The sequence below is a fragment of the Trichomycterus rosablanca genome, chromosome 15, assembly GCF_030014385.1.
Source record: "Trichomycterus rosablanca isolate fTriRos1 chromosome 15, fTriRos1.hap1, whole genome shotgun sequence".
NCBI classification, from domain to species: domain Eukaryota; kingdom Metazoa; phylum Chordata; class Actinopteri; order Siluriformes; family Trichomycteridae; genus Trichomycterus; species Trichomycterus rosablanca.
Genome location: NC_086002.1, coordinates 5,663,590 through 5,686,821, shown reverse-complemented (window position 1 = coordinate 5,686,821; position 23,232 = coordinate 5,663,590). Strand labels below are relative to the sequence as shown.

General features: G+C 42.2%; 1 protein-coding gene across 6 annotated transcripts in view; it reads right to left on the bottom strand.

The window, feature by feature from the left end:
- LOC134328656 (mitogen-activated protein kinase kinase kinase kinase 4-like) overlaps positions 1–23,232 on the bottom strand; it is a 65,832-nt gene that overhangs the window by 25,938 nt on the left and 16,662 nt on the right. For all 6 annotated transcript variants that reach the window (XM_063009812.1, XM_063009813.1, XM_063009814.1 and 3 more), the window contains exons 3-9: positions 6,546–6,602; positions 3,461–3,586; positions 3,218–3,328; positions 1,194–1,284; positions 954–1,084; positions 807–861; positions 493–571 (exon numbers count right to left, since the gene is read on the bottom strand). In XM_063009812.1, coding sequence (XP_062865882.1) covers positions 493–571; positions 807–861; positions 954–1,084; positions 1,194–1,284; positions 3,218–3,328; positions 3,461–3,586; positions 6,546–6,602 — 650 coding nt within the window. The remainder of the gene's footprint in view (positions 1–492; positions 572–806; positions 862–953; positions 1,085–1,193; positions 1,285–3,217; positions 3,329–3,460; positions 3,587–6,545; positions 6,603–23,232) is intronic.

The following is a 23,232-nucleotide window of genomic DNA, read 5'->3' as shown; positions in this document are numbered from 1 at the left end:
GCATGCCTTAGCCAACTGTGCCCGTTAGAGAGCGCTAAGCTGAGATTCGCCCATGTATCTGTTTTATCGGAGCAGGCTGCAAGAAACAGCTTAGTGTAAACACACTAGAGTTCTACACAGTGTGTGTAATTGCACTAACAACAGTACGGTTAGACACTTTGCAGTACACAGGATGCGGTTTGGGAAACAATCTGTAAATCACTTGCAAACAGCGTAGTCATGTGACTAAAAATCAAGTGTTGTCAGCTAATGAAGAACACGTCAGCATTATATTTATTGGTTTAACACCAAGTCAACAAACTGGTTACATTTATTGCAAGATCATTGAATATTTTCTTTTTATTACATTTTAATATATTTTTGTTTTTATTAAATAAAGGATCAAGTCATTTATCTTTATATGTGTGCGTCAGCATTATGACTGAACTTAAAGCCTCACAATGAAGCGCAATAACACGTTAATACAACTCCGGTTTCCACTTCCATACGTACCACTTTTTGGACTTGAGTCGAGGAGGTGGATTCCTTGGGATCAGGAAAAGCGCTCGCATGGGATGCATGTCACAAAGAGCTGGACAGGAGAAACGAGGGTAAGCAATTGTGCACAACGTACAGTAATACCAAATAACACCAGATAATATATTCCAGGTAAATGTATAGTGCTGAGTGACATGCTACACATTTATCTGTGATTTATGTATTTATTTATTTGAAACTTGTTAATAGTTCTTCCTAAAAGCTCTCTAATGGGGGTTATTAGAAAAGCCTGGGCTCAGTAGAACACACAGTGTATATTGTTTACTCACGGGGAGCTCCCTCTGCCATTTCAATAGCAGTGATTCCACATGACCACAGGTCGCTCTGCACAAAGAGAAGCACAGTTAGTAAACCGACACAAAAATACTCAACAAAAAAATACTCCATTAGTCCATTTCTATGAAAACTGCATGTACCCTGTAGTCGTAGGTGGCATCGGGGTTTTCATCGCATGCGATGACCTCGGGCGCCATCCAGTATGGCGTGCCGATGAAAGTGTTCCTTCTGCCAACCGTCCTGTCCAACTGAGCGCTCACTCCAAAGTCGACTGGAGGAGACCACAGACGATTACGTTCAAGATTTGTTTGCTGTGCATTTCAACCAGCATTCAGGTATTTTATTACAATAATACACACTGCATGATTAGCTGTACTTACCCAGCTTAACCTCGGCGTTCTCGGTGAGCAGAACATTTTGCCCTTTAATGTCACGATGGATGACGTGGTGTGCGTGCAAATGGGCGAGACCCTGTATCAAAAAAAGTGGTTTTTTGTCATTAAAAAGCTATTTATTATTCAACATAGACATGTTTTAATAGTAGAAAAAGACAAAGACTTCTAATCTCCAAAAGAACACAAATAATGAAGCTGAATACAGGTGACGATGACGACTCACAGACTGTTGGTTTAGCTTGTTTGTCTGCTGCCTGGTCTTGGCTCTGGGTAGTCATTTACCGCTATCTGCCGCTACACTGACACGGTAAAGCCTGTCACCCCTGCCGCAAGAAACTCTAGCAGTACCCTATCGCGAAGGGTGGACACCATCCCGCTTCAAAAGACCAGGCCTTCCCTCAAAAGTGGACCAGTGCTCAGGTGGCGCAGCGGTAAAGTACGCTAGTGCACCAGAGTTGGGTTTCTAGACACATCGTATCGAAACTCAGCTCTACCTTTCCGACTGAGTTGGGCGGCAGTATGAACAACGTTTGGCTGTTGTTCATGGGTTTAGCGGGTAGAGTCGGAGCATTGGTTCTCATAACTGGTGCAACTGCGGCCCCTGCTGGTTGACTGATGGCGCCTGCACAGGGCTGAGGAATAACATTGAGGGGAGTGTGACCCTCCGTGCGCAGTGTCTCTCGGTGTATGAACTCGGCTCGTGCGGGTGTAAAATGCAAGTCTGTACCGATTGCGTGCCGGAGGGGGCGCAATTCGGTTGAGTGGCGTCCTCAGTCAGCGGCAAGGGGTTGAACCAGTATAGAGGACATAATCAGGGTAATTGGATATGACTAGAATGGGGATAAAAATTGGGGGGGAAAAAAGTGGGAAAAAATAGATAATGAAAGAGAGAAAAAAAAAAAAAAAAAAAAAAAAAAAAAAAAAAAAAAAAAAAAAGTGGACCAGTTATCTATAAAAGCAATGTTGTTTTCTAAGCGCCATTTAAACATCCAGCAATTCAGCGACAATAACCTGCTGTAGGTTTCGCCACTGGGCCAAATACTACTGGAGCCAGAGCATACTACTGCCTCAGACATCGACCTAGCAAACTCACACACCTCCTTAACATTTCTGTTTGTAACCTCAGACTGCCTCAAGCGAACATCATTAGTGCTGACGTGAATAACAATCTTTGAAAATCTACGGTTAGCATTAGCCAGCACAAAGATTTGCTCTTTATGAATTTTCTCCCCTTTTTTCTCCCTTTTTAGAGTATCCAATTGCCCGATTGCATCATGCTTCCTCTCCGCCTGTGCCGATCCCTGCTCTGATTGAGGAGTACGAAGCTAACCCACGCCCCCTCCGACACGTGGGCAGCATGCCGTATGCATCTTATCACCTACTCTTTGACGAGTGAAGTGCAGCTCAGCGTTGTGTACGGAGAGACACACCCTGACAGCACTCTTTTCTCATCTCTGTGTAGGCGCCATCAATCAGCCGGCAGAGGTCGTAATTGCACCAGTCATGAGAGAGATACTCCATCCGGCTTAGTCCCGCCCATATCTGAACAACAGGCCAATCGTTGTTCATGTGGCCGCTCAGCCTTAGCCAGCAGGCAGAGCTGAGGTTCGATACGATGTATTCGAGATCCCAGCTCTGGTTCCAGCGTGTGTTTTTACTGCTGCGCCACCTGAGCAGCCTTAAGCTGTATCTAAGCACTTCTCACTATTACTAGTCTGTTCTAAAGCCCGAATGCTCCCTTCTAGCACTGAAATCTTCTCCGTCAAACTAAGTACTAATCTACACTTATCGCATGTAAAATCATCACTAATGACGGAGAGAGAATAACTAAACGTTTTCTAGATTTATGTTTACAAGTAGTCTGGCCATTATTGCATATTTTGCAATAAAAAATCTATCCCATCCAAACAGCAATTAAAGCTAAAGATAATGCATAACATATATACAACAAGTACATTTAATACACCAAGAAGCATTAAACCTAAAACAAAACAAACAGCCACACTTACTCTAAGAATCTCACGTGAAATATAAGCAATCCAGTCTTCATTAAGCTTGTTTCCCTTTGTGTTCTTCACCAGGTCTGTGATAGATCCGGCTCCACAGAACTCCATCACCAGCTAGGACGAGAGGTTTGTTTACACATGAATTATAAGGGCATATTACTGTCTGGATAATGTTTTGTATACACTAAAAAACCTTTAATAGTTCATATTACATGACACGGTTACAGGATTATATTTCATATTTACCCAGAGCTGGTCATCATGACCTGGCGGACTCTTCTTAATAAAAGCACCGTAGTACGTGGCGATGTTTCTGTGATGCGAGTACTTCTTTAGCATGTTAATCTCAAGTTTAATCTCTTCCTCTTCATCCTAAACCACACAACATGAGAGATTTGAGACAAAAGGGGGGCAAGACATAAGCTTTACGTAACTGTCATAGGCACCGTTGATGCCAATTCTCTGTACAGGGGTACTACTGGAGTCTCTTGAGATTCAGTCGATGACAGATGGATTCTGATAATCCAGGTCAACAAAGAACGATGAGAAGGAAGACAGGAAGTCATTGTTTTGCTCCTTTTCCAGCAATGTATTGGGAGTAAATATGTAGGCCTTATCTACGCCTCCGACTTACGAAGACATAACCCAAGAAAAGAATGAAATCCTGTTAACCAGGGGTGGGAAACCTCCTGCCCACGGGGTGTTTTACTCCCCTGTTCAATGTTATATGGGCTAGGTATTTCCTAGATTTTATTGGCTCTATGTTTGGACTTTACACAGTTGTTTTTGGTACTCTGCAACTCATAATTAAGAGTATTACAAATCAACCAGTCAGCTGCAAGAGCCGCGATTGTAGGTTCATCCAAGTAGCTGCAACTCTTTGGCATCAGGTAGGTCTGTTTACGTTTCAAAAATGGTGATGCGCTGAAAAGGCGATTACGAGTGTTGTGTCATTCCAAACAATTATTAAATAAATACATAATAAGACAATTAAATAGGACAGCAGATTTTCGTCCCAATCCAGTCGTATCCAATTATTCGATTGTATAACACTTACTCTCTACTAATGTTCACCTTCCACTTTGACCGAGGAGAGCCGTGACTGACACACGCCCCCTTCGACACGTGTGCAGTAGCCGACTGCATCTTTTCACCTGCACGAGGCGAGTTCATATGCAGATCAGCTTTGCGTACGGAGAGACACACGCTAATCCCATCATCACCCGTCGCTGTGCAGGCACCATCAATCAGCCAGCAGAGGTCATAATTGCAGCAGTTCTTCAGCCAATCATTGATCGTAGCAGAGCTGAGATTCCAACGAGTTTGAGATGTCAGCTCTGGTGTGCTACAGTGTTTTACCGCTGCACCACCAGATTTCTTTTGTAGACATGAAAGGAAAGCCAGTGTGCTTAATTTGTGGAGAAGCCCTCGCCATTCTCAAGAAAACAATACTGAAGGACTTCACACCACCAAACAATACCACTCTGGAGAAAAGGAAGGTGCTCAAGAGTAATTTCACTGCACAGCAAGCTTCTTTCAAACAACCCAAGAAGTAGCTGCACGCACAATGAAACTAAGGCCTGAGAAGTCCAAGAGAAATGTAACTGCTTGTTATACTACTCTGCACCATGTATTTATTATGCCCATATTAGTGGCATCACTGTAGTCTGTGGCCTGTGATCAGACATGTAAAAATTTATCCAGCACCCAGTCGGAAAAGGTTCCTCAACACTGTTTTAAACTGTGGCAAAGTTAAAGATGTTCTGGTTGGGCTGTGTGGGCACTGAACGTACCGTGGCATCAGCATAAAATCCACCAAGAGCAAGGGTTAACTGTCCAGCAGTGTCCAACCTTGCAGTCATGCTCTGAAATCTATTGGAAAGGCTTGTTAAAAGGATGAGATTGCTAAAGCAGTGGAAAAGCCTGAGCCTGTAGGTCGGTCAAATTGATTTGCCCTCATGGTCACTCATCTCAAAGATTGTAATATTAAAATCCCTGGACCTTCAATGTTTCCAGAGAGATGATTAGATTTGCATTCTGCCACACTAAACCCGTTTACACGTTCACTAATAAACTACTAAAGCTAACTGCTCGGCCAGGGCGTGTCCTGTACATTCGTCTCACCGGATTACCGAGATGCCTGCAACAACGTAAACAGGAAACCTTACCAGTTCCTACGACAAAAAACGATTAAGCAATTGACTTAATATGAAATGAATACTCGTTCAACAGCAACTTTAGCCTGAAAGACACAATAGGGGTGTTGAAGGCAAGTTCTAACGGCCTTACAGATCTGTCAGCACAATTACCCACTGAAGAGTCCTCACGATTAATAAACAGAACTGGTTTGGGCAAGTTCAACACAGAACCAAATCATGTGGAGTTGATTCAGTAAACAGTCCAACACAAGCAATTAAATAATCTAGTATTTAAGCTGTTTGGTTTACAGTAAGTGTAAAGTATTAGGCAGGAAGCTTAAAATAATTCAAATAAAGGCAGTTGTTTAGATGTTAATAAAAGCTTAATACAAATACTACACATTATAAAAAAAATTCCACAAAAAGTACAATTCAATATGGGGAATATGACAGTATGTACTGGGTGACAACACAGAGACACAAGAATAGATTTTACTTTAGATGAAGTATATATAGATTCTTCAGTCTATGTCGTAAAGTGTCACTTTGAGTGTTTTTACACTTGAACCTTAAGGAAACATGATGATATCATTAAGAAATAAAACACAGATGCTGTGTATGTTTCTCCTCTTGGCTGCTCTTGTATTTATGGGTCATCACAGCAGATCATTCTGTCTGTATACCTGATTTGGCACAGTTTTAACTCTTGTGCCCTTCCTGACGTAAACCTCCTTATTTATTCAGTATATTCAGGCCGAAAAAGAGGAAGTAATAAAATACTAGGAACTACAACAAATAAAAATAAGACATTACATTATTTTTTTTTATGTAAGCACGCTGCTTTGACTGTAAGGTTTCATCCCAACATGTAAAATCTGTGTTAAGCAAAGTAAAGAAGCTTTGGGTAATCGTGTAATATACTGAATAAATAAATAATAATATGAATAAATGGAGGTTTAAATAAGACATGATGAACGTGTTGCTCAATCAAGTTGGCATTTAGAAGGATGGTCAATTTATAAACACAAACCTGGCATGAGAAATCTCTCTGAAAAACATTGTTACAGTTCATTCTGAGGCCGAAACCATTCTTCCAGAGCAAACCGCTCTGGATAAAGGTCAATGACCTGTGATACAGTATTTCTGCTAAAAACACACAACATGTGAAAACTCTTTGAAATCCATAACCGTACCTCTGTAACATCCATGACCTTGATGGCTGCCAGCTGGCCTGTTTTGACATGTCGTCCCTGTGGGGAAGGAAACGAAAAACAGTTAGTCATCAGTCTCGTAGCAATAATTTAATTAGTCAGATGTAGGGAAGTGGACTGAACAATTATTCCGCAAAGGGAACTTGACCTCTCTAGTTTTTTTACATCCTCATGTACATTTGGAACCCAGTAAACTGTTACAGGTCTGGTACACTCATTTCCATTTGTTCTTAGTGGACACTGAAATGTTTTACATTCACATCTGTATTTCTGACGCTCACAATGAAGCCTAACAAAGCCAGGCGTGATCTTGAAGTGAGAGTATGATACAGTCTGAAGTAAATAAATAAGTAAAAGCAAGTAGAAACATAAACATATTAGTACAGGAACACCCACATGCAACAAATGATACAAAATTGTAATTAACTGAATCGTCTGAACTGTTGACTGTATGTAGATTATAGAAGCAATGTAATACATTCTGGAAGAATTAAATATGTTTGCAGAGCAATTTTTGTTTACTGTGTGTGTGTACGTTCCGAGATGACATTATAAGCTGTTATCTAGCGAGGATCTACTTTCTTCATGTCGATTTAATGTGACTGGCAGAACCTCGTGCCCCAGTATAAACATTCCCACAGTCCTTTGTACTCCTCAAGCACCTTTCTCTGGGCTTTCATCACTTGATCAGTCTTTTCCTCGGTCTGTCCTTTCCTCCACACTTACATAAACACGGCCAAAAATAGACTTCCTGTTTCAACTACCCAAACACGAGATCCCCGAGGGAAAGCCCGGCGATGGAAAAACCAATCAGATCCCGCTGTCTGAAGGATCCACTCGTATGATCTAGATTTATTTCATATCAGCGGTCGTGCATGGGCATGCACTCAGAGACATGAATAAATAAAGCTCACGGTCCGAGAGATCATTTAAAATGTGGGACACGGTGGGAGACGAGAGTCTCAGAGTTCAACCAAATGCTTACAAATAAGAATATTTCTCTTATAAATACAATTATTTTTAATAGAAAAAGAAATAACTAATTGAATTGACACAAAAACACATCAGTATATAACCTGTAGATAATCAGAATTAGCCACCCAAGATGACCATGTTTAAAAATCAGATCAACTTTAACTGGTTTAAAAGAACTGAATGTTGTTGTTAGTTTTCCAGCTCGCGTTTCGGGTTTCCTTTTGTCTGGAGTTGATATTGGAGCCGAGCTCTCGTATCTCCCGGGCTTGGCTGGGTTAGAAGTTTGGAGATGACAGACGAGGAATTAACGCAGTGCCAGGACAGACCGGAGGGGAGCAAACTGGGTCAATATGATACCCTTGGCATTTTTCCCAAGGTGAAGTGGGATTACATCATGCTGCTGACAGCTACAATTGTGCAGGAGAGAGAAGCAAAAACATTGAAGGAAAAATTGTGAGAAAATAAGAAAAAGAGACAAAAAGGACTTTTAAATCAGTGGTCAGGTACAAGCTGGAAATGCATCATGTTTTAAATAGCACTTGTCGAATAGTTACACAGTAGATAGTTACACAAGAAAATCATGTTTTAAACATTATTTCTTTGCATTTCTTAGTTTCTTGGGACTGTACCAACAACAAACTATTCATATTTTTTTACTAGTGCACACAGTATTTTTTATGAGCATCTACCAAACAGTTGATAAGATCACGAAAATGATGCAGCTTTCATGGATGATTTTCAGCTGCAGCTTCAAGTTGACATAAAGTTTAGAAAAGCTGTTTTCCAGGCACCCAGGTGGCGCAGCGGGATATTCCGCTAGCACACCAGCGCCGAGATTCTGAACTCTGCGCCATCTAGCGGGCATGATTGGCAGCGCCTGCAGCGGACACGTTTCTGCTAGGACAAGATGACCGGACTATGTGGGTGGGGTCTTCAAACGCTGTGTAAGGACCCTGATTAGCAGAAAGAGAGGCGCCTGTGCAGAATGCATGGGTGAAAAAGGGTTCCGCTAAGGGCTGCGCACGGGTCGGAGGAGGCGTGAGCACCTATATAGCTTGACTCCTTGACTGCAATCAGGGATCTCCCAGCAGCGGAAGACAAATTGACTATGCTAAATTGGAAGGAAAGGCATAAACAAACTAGGAAAAAACAAGAAAAGCTGTTTTCCTAAAACCAGTGTCATCTATCGATATCTGAACACTTATCAACCAAGTAGATACGACCCAAACTTTACCACCCATTATTTAAATACAGCTTATTTTTACCCAAGAATTTAGACTTAAAGTAAGCTTTATCAAAGTAAGAAGAACATTAAATGGTTGAAGTAATTCTGTTAACCAGAGCAATTAAGAAAAGCTGACTGGCATCAAATGTGATTCACGGCTACATTAACAAAAAAAAGCTGAATAGGAAAAAATCATAATGAGTCCATAATCATGATGTTACGAACAATGAAAGACGCAAAAAGTTCACCAATGCACCAAAAACACTTCCAATTGCTAGAAAAATCATTTGAAGGATTTACCTTCGCCTGGCCTTAACTGTACAGCCACTGGTTTGGAACATTCTTTAGAAACGCATTCACATCAACAGATTATTTATTTATTTGGATTTTAATCCCATGTTTAACACGTGTCCTTTTAGGGCAAGATAGGTATTATGTTTGTATGCTTATTTTATCGTCTTTACATTTTATATCCATTTTATATTTTCCTTTGTTTTTATGGTTGCAAGGTAGATATTTGTGTGTTGTCTTTCTTTTATGGTTCCAGATGAGTGTTGATTTATTAGGATTTTAACGTCATGTTTTACACACTTTGGTTACATTCATGACAGGACAGGTAGTTACTTGTTACACAAGATTTATCAGTTCACAAGTTAATATCCCGGAGGAAACCCATGCAGACATGGGGAGAACATGCAAACTCCACTCAGAAAGGACCTGGACCTCCAACCTGGGGATCGAACTCAGGACGTTCTTGCTGTGAGGCGACAGTGCTACACCCCCCCCCCCCCCCCCCCCCCCCTTCCAGGCTTGTTGCCTTTCCTTGGTATATTTGGGGCGTTCTATCAAGATGTGTTTCATCTTAATGAGTGGCCGATTTCACAGGTTGGGGGGTTTTCACATGAACAGACTGCATGTTAACTCGCAGGTCTAGGCAGAAATCAACATGCAGTTCAACAGCAGTTTTAAAACGAGGCAGCATTACAGCAAGACACTAAAGAAATCTTTATCTTTTTATAATTTATAAAATTCATGAGAATTTTCAGCCTTTGCTAATTAATAAAAAGAATCCTTAAACTTCATATTGTGGAAGAAAACAGCACATGCTTTGAGAACCAAAACCTCCCAAAACCAAACAGATCCTGTTTCTCAGGGTCGTTTTGGACTGCAGCCATTAAACAGCCGTATACGTGAAGGCTGGTTTGTGAGCTCATTGTTCTCTCAGTGTTTTAACGTTGACTCACTCAACTTGAACCGAGCTGTAAAAGTACTACCAGATGAGATTATGTCACTTGGGCTATAAGAAGACGGCGAGGAAAGCTCCTAAAATGCATTTCGCAAACTGGGAAGAGGAGAACCAGTCACAAGAGGTTGTCTTTTCAAAGTGCAGCCAGGAAATGAAGTCAACTCTGGGGAGGAAGGAGATAATTAGCTACAAAAGCAGACTTCATTCTTTTTAGCTAACTACACATCTACAGAGTGCTTCTGCTTTTTTCCCCTCCATTTTCAGGCAACACTTGCTTTACGATCCCTTTGTGAACTGACCCGGTGTCTGTACAGTAGATAAAGACAGAGGTCACTTCGCTGCCCCTATGTTGGGGTGATGGGTTGAGTCAGTTCCAAGATAACTTTTAGCTTGAAGTCCATTGATTCTTTAACCTGACCCTTGTGTGACCTGCCAATGGACTGCAAAAGCACTGATATGGGTCACAAACAACCGACAATAATGCAAGCTTGGTGAAAAGATCAGTGACTAATATAACCCATGCCAAAATGATGGTTCACAACAAATTCTGTATCTAAAAGTTTCAGATTGGGGATGTTTAACATACGGCCCATAAACCATCTGTGCCCTGTTACCATTTTTCAAATGGCTTGTGAGGTAATTTAGAAATAAAATTAAAGCTGACTCGCTATTTATTTATTTATTTATTGACATTGTAACGTCATGTTTTACACACTTTGGTTACATTCCTGACAGGACAGGTAGTTCCTGGTTACACAAGATTCATCAGTTCTAGTTTAATATTAAACACAGTCATGGACAATTTTGTATCTCCAATTCACCTCTCTTGCACGTCTTTGAACTGTGGGAGGAAACCGGAGCTCCCGGAGGAAATCCACACAGACACAGTGATTAAACCATGCACATGAACTCCACACAGAAAGGACCCGGACCGCTCCACCTGGGGATCAAACCCAGGACCTTCTTGCTGTGAGGTGACAGTGCTACCCACCGAGCCCCCATGCCGCCCTGGTATCGCATAAAGCAAATTCAAAATGCTCCCCGTCTTCTTTACCCCCAAATCAAAACATTAACGCTACACCTACATTAATAATCGGTTTTTGGATAAACGTGGCGGCTTCAAAGAAACAAAAACTAGACAGTGAATTACTGGTATGTTCTTTACAAACACTAGGGGAACCGTAGAGCATAAAGTGCTCGTTGAAAACTGTACATCACATCGCTTCTGTTCAAGCTGCATGTAAGACAGATTCAGATCACAATTACAAAAACAAGAAGGTTCATTCACTAAGAACTGGTCAAATGATGTAAACACAAAACAATGTTTATCAGAGTGGATATGGATCATCACAGCACCACTTAAAAACATTTAATATAAGTATTTTACTGTTTAACATTAAGGAATTTAATTTATCAAATTTTAAAAACGACAAATGATTTGCCTTCAGTATCTAATAAAGAAATCCCTCATTCTAAACTCAGGACTACAGGACGAGAGCTATACAGGAAACCAGGTACAAAAAGAAAAACAATGCTCAAAGTCAAGGACAAAAAGATTTGGGACACAGTGTAATAATACAGATCCAGTCATAAAAAGAACGCACAGAAGAAGGAGAAGAAGAGACCAAAGGAAGTGCAAATCCCAAACTGTCCCCAGTCCTAAAGCAACAGCTATTTGATAGCATCACTTGTAAAGTGCAGGACTTTCCTGAGGAAATACCAGTGAGGACAAGTCATGCTGAACGCTGAACAAAAAGAGAACCCAGCATTCACGGCGCGCTGTCTGCCAACAAGACCACAATGACCACAGCGTGAAGCAAATCCAGACCCCCACCAACACCACCACCAAAAAAGAAAGAAGAGAGCATGAGGCAATTGGAAAAAACTTAAAGTGAAGTCACATGACACGAAGCAAACGCACGTTTGTGCTGACTGTGGCACTATTTCAGGGTGAGCTTTGAACCTCCTATTCAAAGCGTTTATATGACGTAGACAAAAGCCAAACAGAGAGACTGAAGGTGGTGAGAAACTGATTCTAATCCCACACAGACACGGGGAGAACATGCAAACTCCACACAGATAGGACCTGGACCGCTCCAGCTGGGAATCGAACCCAGGACCTTCTTGCTGTGAGGTGACAGTGCTACCCACCGAGCCACCGTGCCGTCATATTTTCTATCATATTTCATTTTCAAACCTCACTCATTCACTCTCTTTCTTAACCGCTTACCCAATTAGGGTCACGGGGGAGCCTATCCCAGCTTTTCAATGGGCGCAAGGCACACAGTAACACCCTGGACGGGGCGCCAGTCCATCGCAAGGCAGACACACATGCACACACACACACCCATTCACTTATAGGGCAATTCAGTGTCTCCAATTAACCTGACTGCATGTTTTTGGACTGTGTGAGAAAACCGGAGCTCCCGGAGGAAACCCACAGAGACACAGGGAGAACATGCAAACTCCACAAAGAAAGGACCCTGACCTCTCCAACTGGGAACCGAACCCAGGACCTTCTTGCTGTGAGGCGCGGTGCTACCCATCGAGCCACAGTGCCGCCCCATTTCATATTTCATTTTCAAAACTGCATGTGAATAAATCGTCAGTACTGCCAGTGTTATCAATAGTGTTTATTAAGTCGAGCTTGGCGCAGAAAGCGGCTTTCCAGCGTATCAGCAGCGCAAAAGGCTTAAACGCTGCATTAAGCTACAAAACGCGCCCAGCCTGGCGCTGAACGAAGCCTTATAACAAAGCCAAAAAGCTTATCGTGTAATAGCTGCATTACACAGTTTAATATGATTACCATTTGTATACATGTCCAAGGGGCAAACAATGCACACTTCAGCTCCAATACTGTATTAAAGCTGGGGTCCAGAGCTGGGTTCTTGAATACATCGTATCGAGCGTCAGCTCTGCCTGCCGGCTGGGCTGAGCAACCACGTGAACAACGATTGGCCTGTTGTTCAGATAGGGGTGGGATATTAAAAAAAAAAAAGCCGGATAAGGACTCTCTCTCATAACTAATGCAATTACGACCTCTGCTGGCTGATTGATGGCGCCTGCACAGAGATGGGAAAAGAGTGCTCTCAGGGTGTCTCTCTCCGTACACAGTGCTGATCCGCATTGCACTCCTCAAAGTGTAGGTGACAAAATGCATACGGCATGCTGCCTACATGTCGAAGGGGGTGTGGGTTAGCTTCGTTCTCCTCAATCAGAGCGGGGATCGGCATTGGTGGAGAGGAAGCATGACGCAATCGAGCAATTGGACGCACTAAAATGGGAGAAAAAGGGAAGAAAATGCATTAAAAAAGGTGGGGTCAAAACGCAGGGTCAGCCATTGTACGGCACCCCTGGAGCAGACAGAGTTTAGGGCCTTGCTCAAGGGCCCAACAGTGGCTGCATGGCAGAGCTCTGTTATAATAAACTGCCAAGATGCTCATGCACTGTGTGTCATTAAATGAAACAAGCTGTTATTATTAATAATAATCTCATTGTGTGACCACCCTAATGGCATGTTATTAACCTGGATTAAAGCGACACATTTGTGGCTTTATAGAGAATCTCATCCCGCTGTTCTTCTGATGGAAGGTGTTTTTATATACCAGCTTCTTGTTGGAGGGTGATGAAATCGAGTGTAAATCACGGCTGTACGCTGCGAGCTCTGTACGCCCGGCCTGGATCTGGTCTCCAGTGCTAATCACAAGCACAAAAATCACATTTCGTTGAGCTGATCACCAGGTTTACATGCACTTCATTATTCTGATCATGGCATTAACATTAACACAGCTGGTAAAACGTGGGTGCTGCACAGCAACATGTGTTAACCAGCAGCTATTGAAACAATTAGAATGGCTTGACTGACAACATATATTTCTTGCTTTTTGATCATTTGCTCGGTCCGTGACGTCCTCTCTTCCTTGAAATATAAAAATTCCAGCATGAATGTTGGTGTTGCGGAGAGAGAGAAATCTGAGACGACGGCACTTAACATGATCAGTAAAAACAAACAGGAGTATCAGGATTCACCATATGCTGTCAGGCATGTGTTGCATTGAATACACACATGTGCACATGAAAGTTGAGCACGCACACACACACACACACACACACACTCTAAATCCCAGTGTCCGTTTACTTAAGGACTGAACTCTATACATCTTCAGTTAAGATTATAGAGAGTGTTCATCCACTGAGCCCAGTGTTTCTGGAAGAATTCGACCCATTGTGACCCTGACCATGATAAAAGGGTTAAAAAGAAAATGCAATGGAAACATCTGTATACTGGTATGAATCTTGATTTAATTCTATTTTTATCAACCACTTTATCCTAATCAGGGTCACTGTATTACTGGGTTTTTGGCCTGTTGATCCTGGATGCTATAAAGATGCTTTAAGACGATGTCTATTGTAAAAAAGCGCTATACACCGACCAGGCATAACATTATGACAGATGAAGATGAAGATGAAGTGAATAACACTGATTATCTCTTCATCACGGCACCTGTTAGTGGGTGCGATATATTAGGCAACAAGAACATTTTATCCTCAAAGTTGATGTTAGAAGCAGGAAAAATTGTAATGGCTAGACGACTGGGTCAGAGCATCTCCAAAACTGCAGCTCTTGTGGGGTGTTCCCTGTCTGCAGTGGTCAGTATCTATCAAAAGTGGACCAAGGACAGAACAGTGGTAAACCGACGACAGGGTCGTGGGCGGCCAAGGCTCACTGATGCACTTGGAGAGCGAAGGCTGGTCTGTGTGGTCCAATCCAAGACGATCTACTGTAGCTCTAACTGCTGAAGAAGTTAATGCTGGTTCTGATAGAAAGGTGTCAGACTACACAGTGCATCACAGTTTGGCAGCAAAAGGGGGACCAACACAACATTAGAAAGGTGGTCATAATTTTATGCCTCATCAGTGTACAAATACATTTGACTTGAAAGACCAGGCACAAGGCAGGAATGATCTGGACAAGGTGCCAAATAATGGCAGGGATTTGAACCCAGATAAGTGTAACAGAACAATCAAGAGCCTTATTATAAATAACTGTAAATAATTAGATTGGTGTTTTAAAGCAGTGGTCGCCAACCACAGAGTACTGGTCCACGCAGGAAGAATAAATAACTAGAGACTAGAGATGGACCGATCGGGGTTTTTGGCACTGATTGCGATCTCCGATCTCCTTTCAGGGGGGGGATTAGCAGTAAATAAACTTAAAAAGAGCCTCACAGTAAAGATAAACCGGAGCAGCGCGCGCGCGTGTGTGTGTTTGTGCCTTTAGAAGAGACGCTTTGTTCACAGTATCGCTATAAGTGATTCATTGATTCATGAGTTGATTCGTTTTTATGTGAAGCGTAAGTTCTTCTTCTCAGTTATCTCTCCATGTTTACTGTTATTAATTAAATGTCGTGGTTTTAAATAAACACCAGCTACTACAGAACATTTTGTGTGACTCTCTTACATTAAAAAGCTTAATTAAAAAGCTTAATTAAACTGCTATTACCACAGATCTGTAACCGAGTCAGACTCGTTCCGTCTAAGGAGCTAAAAGTTTTCTAAAAGTTCAGCAGATGATCCTGAACTAACGAATTTGGTAATGAATAAACTTTTGCCGCGGATTGGCTCTGTAACGTCTTCTGTTCTCATCTATGTACATCACAAGTAAGAACCGCTCACGATTTACCAAAGTGAACCAGGAGTTTATATAACGTGCTGATAGAATCGACTCAGATGTGACCGGGTTGAATTATCTTTTTAAAGTAAATATTACAATCAGCAAAATTACATCGTAAGAGCTTTCACGATGGTTTCTGTACGATTGTTGATGAATGGTGATGTGATGGTTGGTGCTTCGTAGCTCAAAGTCTGGATCAATCCACTGAGCTGTTAACTTAACATGGTCTTTATATATCACACGATCGGATCGGCTACTTTTAGGAAATATCGCCGATCGCCGATAGCATATTTTGATTAAAAATCGGCCGATACCGATTCGTAGCCGATCGATCGTCCCATCTCTACTAGAGACCACTACAAAACCAATTAAATTTTCAATGCTCTTCGGGTGTTATTGTCTCCAATTACCACTACGTGGGAGCAGCGTCTCGTTGCATCGAAAAACGCTTAGAATTCACACCGATTTTCAATTCTATAGTTATTCTACTTTAAATCCTCCTGCCTCGCCGGTCCGTAAAATTATATCTTGTATGAAACGGTACGGGGTGCAAAAAAGGTTGGGTATTGCCGTTTTAAAGGATAGTTTGTTTTAACAATGCTAAACCCTAGAGCAAAGTCGCAGTGCTCCATACATCGTCCTCCTGTTGAGGGATTTTAGTCGAGCCTCACAGCAGCAGGAACCGTAAATAATTTCAATCCCAAAATTTCAGACATTGCCAGAACTTTATCTATGGGTCGTCTTCGTCCGCACAAGCACTAATAAATCATCCGCTGATGAAGGCAACCAAACGAAGGCAACAGCAGCCAGAAATCTGAGGAAAAGTGAAACCCAATCCAAGTCCGTTCTCTTCGAAGTTCAGGCGACGCTATTAAAACACACCAAACGTTATCAGTGTCGAGGCAGCCGTGGGGCAACAGCAAACACAAAGCTCCACTGGGGTCAGGGTTCACAGGTGCAACCGTGGGGGATCTGGTTTACCCCCCCACGCCGAACGTTCTCTATGGCGCCCGGCCAGCTCGGTTTATGACATGATGGTTGTGGGATGAAGCAGGGAGGGGAGAGACAGCGCTGCAGAAAGGAACGCTGAAGAGCCGCTGCTTCAACAGGAAGTGCAGGAATCAGATCGGCAATCAGGAAATGAGAAGCGAAGAACAGCATGAAGGCAGAACGTTAGAGATACACTGTGAGCTGGGTAAACAGAAATTAAGGATGAAAAACTGAGGCCTGAATCGTACACACACTTGTGAAGGATGTGAGTGTCATGGTAGTCCTGGGATTTCATTTAATTTTGCAAATGTTTATTTCTTGTGACCATTACTGGCCGGCATAAGATACAAGGATTTATACACTGATCAGCCATAACATTACTGTTTCTACACTCACTGTCCATTTTATCAGCTCCACTTACCATATAGAAGCACTTTGTAGTTCTACAATTACTGACTGTAGTCTATCTGTTTCTCTGCATGCTTTGTTAGCCCTCTTTCATGCTGTTCTTCAATGGTCAGGACTCTCCCAGGACCACTACAGAGCAGGTATTATTTAGGTGGTGGATGATTCTCAGCACTGCAGTGACACTGACATGGTGGTGGTGTGTTAGTGTGTGTTGTGCTGGTGTGAGTGGAGCAGACACAGCAGCGCTGATGGAGTTTTTAAACACCTCACTGTCACTGCTGGACTGAGAATAGTCCACCAACCAAATATATCACGCCAACAGCACCCCGTGGGCAGTGCCTGTGACCACTGACGAAGGTCTAGAAGATGACCGACTCAAACAGCAGCAACCGATGAGCGATCGTCTCTGACTTTACATCTACAAGGTGGACCAACTAGGTAGGAGTGTATAATAGAGTGGACAGTGAGTGGACACGGTATTTAAAAACTCCAGGAGTGCCGCTGTGTCTGATCCACTCATACCAGCACAACACACACGAACACACCACCACCATGTCAGTGTCACTGCAGTGCTGAGAATGATCCACCACCTAAATAATACCTGCTCTGTGGTGGTCCTGTGGGGGTCCTGACCATTGAAGAACAGGGTGAAAGCAGGTTAAAAAAGAATGAAAAAAATACAGACTACAGTCAGTAATTGTAGAACTACAAAGTGCTCCTATATGGTAAGTGGAGCTGATAAAATGGACAGTGAGTGTAGAAACAAGGAGGTGGTTTTAATGTTATGGCTGATCAGTGTACATATACACACACAGTAATAAATACAAGTTTTTTTCCACATTATCACTCCTCCAGGTCCCCCCGAGCCTCTTCCACACACACACACACACACACACACACACACACACACACACACACACACACACACACACACACACACACACACACACACACACACACAATGCAAAGCTATAATGAATGCTGGCACTTTATCCCAATTCTGACTGAGATAAAAACAAGACTGTGTATTCATGCGTTATCGGTTTAGGATTGATTAGCTGTCAAGTCAAACTTTCCATGGACTTCCATGACCTTTCACATCATTACCCGATAACAGGGGTCACTACACGGCTGATCCAAAATAATATAAAGTGTTTTTGTTTTTTTTACCTCACTCAGTCAAGCAAAACGTTCAAAAGTTTTAAAAGAGCAACGTTAAACGTGTCCTAGCACAGCGATCGTCTGTGAATGTGTTGTTATGGTTTGGTTTGTTAATGCCGCAGTGTTGCTCGACTTATCTGCACAGGACTTTATGATACGGTCCTGTTGTTTTAAGAGGTTATCTGAGGGATTTTTGGGAAACAACAAACCACACAGGCTACAGCTTGAGCTCGTTAATATGCTTCGCAACATATATGTACCAAATATATGGTCAAATGTTTGTGGACACGTGACCATAATCATCTCCTTGAACGTACTTGGAAGATTTTACACAAGTGACTGTTGGAGTTGAAGGTCTGGCCTGCAATTGATTATCCAATTCACCCCAAAACTATAAAATGGGATTAAGGTCAGTGCAGGCTACTGGATTTCCTCAATGCCAAACTTATGAAACAATGCATGTCTGTATGGAGCTCAACGTGTGCTCGTGGTAAAGCCTTACCGGAACAGTAAAGAGCCGTTTCCAAACAAAGTTGGAAGCATCATTTATAAGCCTGTAAGCAATGGGCGTGCCAGAAACACTAGAGCTCAATAATCATACTTCCAAGGATATGTATACACCCCTTTCATTGTACCTTAAGTGTGCATTCACATGAGAAGCAGCAAAACTGCTTTTGCGCCGTCTGTGCCATTGTTTCCTTTGGAGTGAGGTGGAGCTGCTTAGTTTGCCACGATGGGCTCACGATTTTTTTACCTGACTTAACTTTGACCCAGTTTGCCACTGAACTTTTCAAAGCTCCTCCAATGAGATGAACTGTTTGATATGATGCATTAAGTGATTCAGGCTGCACAAACAGCGTTTAACGTAAACAAAACATGACTTATTGTATTAAAACAACGAGCAAGGAATTTCATTAGAAGGGAATTTATGAGCAGTAATAATTAAAAGAAGGTTAGTGCTCCTGTGTCTCCTCTTCAGCCAATCAGGGTGCTTACACAGCATATGAAGAACCACCCACCCACCCACACATAGTCCGGCCCACACCTAGTCCGGCCCACACCCTGCTGATACGGAGGCCAGTTAGTATCTGCTGCAGGCACTGCCAATTATGCCCACAAATTGGCGCCCAGCTGACCAGAGGGAACGCGGAGTTTCGAACCGAGGAGTTCGGAATCTTGGCGTTAGTGTGCTAGCAGAATATCCCGCTGCGCCGCCTGGGCATCGTTAAGCTTTTTTTACTGATAGATGTTTTAGACTATCAGAAAAAATGATTCTCACAATTTCTCAGCACCCTGAGCTATAACACAAGTTTAAAAGTGAAACAGTGAGGAAAATCCAGCTAAACAGAAATGTATGTTGATGCTTTCAGACTGGATTTGTCGGTTATTTCAGACAAATGCGTATTCGTGTCGTGGTGCCCACTAATGACGTTTTACCGCACCACTCAAGCTAAGATGCGACTTACGCCGAGGCTTGCGGTTATGCCGCTTGTCATGTGAACACGCCTTTAGTGGTACAGTATTTTGATAAAAAATTCTTTATTTACTGCAGTGGTTTGATTCGAATTTTTGCTGACTTCTGAGAAATGTGTCTAATTAAATGAAGAAAACCAGAGAAAACAAAACTCGAGGGAGACGTGCTATAATAAGAGTGATTCATTAGTAGCTCAGATTTCAGCTGAGTGCAGTTTTTTCTTCTATATAAAGACACATACAAGCAAACAACCTAAAACATTGAGTTTTGATTAAGTACTTGGATGCAACTGAGAAGCAAAAATGAGAACTGGCAGAAACTGTTTCCATCTCACGCACCACACACCTGCAAACAGAAAGGAGAAGTAAAACAACTGGCTGTGGCCACAGAAACACAACAAGATAACTGATGTAGAAGGATTGGCTGTAAAAGCAGCCTAAAGAGGTCGACTCGGTCCTGACTCTGCCCTTGGGCTGCTGGGTAAAACCTCTTAAAGCCTTGAGTCTACGGACGGATTAACGTGCTGTCTGTTGGTATCTGTCGCTCAGAGCAGAGTAGAGAACCTGTACACGACAATGCTGTTAATGTTCGGATCAGAAACGTTAACACTGTGGTTAACATCTAGTCAGTCAAAATTCTTATTTGGATTCTGCCGGGGAAGATACTGACTGAAGATATTAGCATAACAGCAGCTACAATCTCTGATGCCATGACAGCTAACATTTCTTTATTCATTCATTTCCACTAACACACTCTGGACAGGGCGTCGATCGCAAATCAACTGTCATTTACTCTGACGGTCACTTAGTCATTCTGCCGGTGGGTCGGCCGATATGTCAGTCTCACTTACTCTCCACTCACACACCCAGTCAGGCAACCAGTCACATGACCACTCATCCACTCAGTCAGTTTACAATCCAAACATTATAAGGTTAAGGGCTTCGCTCAAGTGTCCAACTGAAAAGACATAACCAAGTTTGAGCTGGGATTAGAAGAGCATCTACCTTATGCCAAGTTCACACTACACGACTTTCCAAGTCGTCAGGTCGCTGTACAGTTCACACTACACGACTGGATCACTTGTGATCGGGAGTCTTTCAAGTCGGTGTGTATTTCACACTACACGACTGATCGGTGATAGGGGGTTTCACACTACACCATCTATCACCAACTGGAATCACAGACCAGCTTTTCTGCTCTCCCAAACTACGTTTTGTCACAAAAACAAATGTGAGAAGTGACGAGAGGTTTAATACCACGTCCAAAAATGCACGTCAACAAGTAGCAAGCGATCAAAGTTTGTGCGCTGATGTGCAGCGTAAAGTCAAGGAGAAAAATTAGGAACAGTAGGGATTGTTTGTTTTATAGTGAGTTGGAGGTTAATAAATATTTTTTGCAATGCAATGTTGGTGTTATGTTTAGTAGAGAACGATAAGGTCACTAAAACTTGTGTGTGTCGATGTATTCTGATATAAACTATATTACGCCCCTGTCCCACCTTTTTACAACACCTCCCTTGCGTTTCCCCTCACACCGTATCTTGTGTTCTCATTGGCTGTTCGACATAGCACTCATTGCCAGTCGGGCAACTCAGATCCAGATATTTGACAAGCTAGATATCACTCCTCGGTCGCCGAGCAATCAGCGAGCCGCTCGGCTCGAGTTGTTGAGTAGTTCACACATAGCGATTGAGAGCCGAGTTTCGATCGCAGAGCAAACGCAGAGTTGCTTCCGAGCCGGCAAATCTAGCGCCGGCCAGTCAATGAGCGAAAATCAGGGCAAAAATCATGTGTGAACTAGGCATAAGCTGACATCTAACATGTACTTATTTAAATAAAACAGATGTGTATCCTTGGATTGTTGTCTTCATTACTCTAGTTTAAGTAATGTTTACTGTAGAAGCTCTTCTGTAAGTCGCTCTGGATAAGAGCGTCTGCTAAATCCAGAAAATGTAAATGATATGTATCATTAAAAAAACTACTGATTACTGACACTGTGAACACCCTTAAGTTAAACTTGCTACATAATTGAGACACTTTTTAAAATCCAGGCCCCAACCATGGCATGATGTTAACACAACGATCCTACATATTATAGCTTCATGACGGGCGCACCCGCTAACGTTGTCATTTTACTAGAAATAACTTCCAGCCCATAAAGTGATTACAGGACCTTGTAAAGCTGCCTTCCGTTCTGGGCAAAGATAATGTAGCTGTAGCGAGTTTAACATGGGGAATTTCTCAGATACTTCAAAGAGACGGGGATTAAACTAAATACAAGCTGTGAGATGAGGGGAGATCATATTCACGACAAACTGTACATGTCACACACTGAGAATTCACAGAGTCAAGAACCGTGAGTGGATGTACAGGAAAATTAAATGTATCAACTTTTCTTTGAACTTAGAACAGCTCTGGAATCATTTTAGAAATGATTGGAACCCTTGATTGCTTGATTGTAATTAGCTACAACGATAGATACAGATATAAACAGATAAATAAAGACAAACAGATATATATATATATATATTTATAGAGAGAGAGAGACAGACAGACAGACAGATATACAGAAAGACAGGTAGACAGATACAGATAGACAGACTGAAGTACAGACATACATAGACAGATAGACAATTACACAGACAGATGCAGAAAGACAGACAGATAAGGACAGATGCAGAAAGACAGATATACAGATACAGACAGATAGATACAGATAGATATATAGATACAGAAAGACAGACAGATACAGACAGATGCAGAAAGACAGATAGACAGATGAAGACAGACAGATATACAGATAGACAGACTGCTATACAGACAGATAGACAATTAGACAGACAGACAGTTATATAGGCGAATAGATAGAGAGACAGACAGACAGACAGATACAGACAGACAGAGACACAGATAGACAGACAGACAGTTTCAAAGAGAGACAGACAGACAGATAGTTCACTCCCCACCACCGCCAAGTTGTGAGTGTTGGTTCCTTGAGCACAGCCATTAACCCTCAACTACTAAATCTGTATTCAGTCATATATGTAAGTCACTTTGATTAAAAGCATCTGGTTAATGTCACAAATGTAAATGTAATTACAAATATTTAAATCTCCTCAAGAATCGAATGATTTGGGGGTTGGGCAGCATGTACCTAAAAGAAATCCAAATACCTCAAAAATCTCAGAGCTTCTCTACTCATCAAGACGTGGAGAAAATATGAAACTACAGCAACACTGCCTAGGATAAATAATAAAACAATCCCATCTTTAAACAAAAGAATGTGGATGAATACTTCTCCAAGGCACCATATAACGTCCTACCAGCGCGTCCCAAGCACGAGTTCAGCTCATCGCTGAATCAGAACCTCAGATGCTGCTGGTGGTTGATAAGCAAAAGCAGAAAAGGCCACATCAGACAAACAAAGAGGCCTTCTGTTCAGGAAGTGTCATGGACATTCATGGCCTTTTCGGTCTTGTGACACCTATTTCAGAGCGGTGGTGAGTGAGGAGGGGGG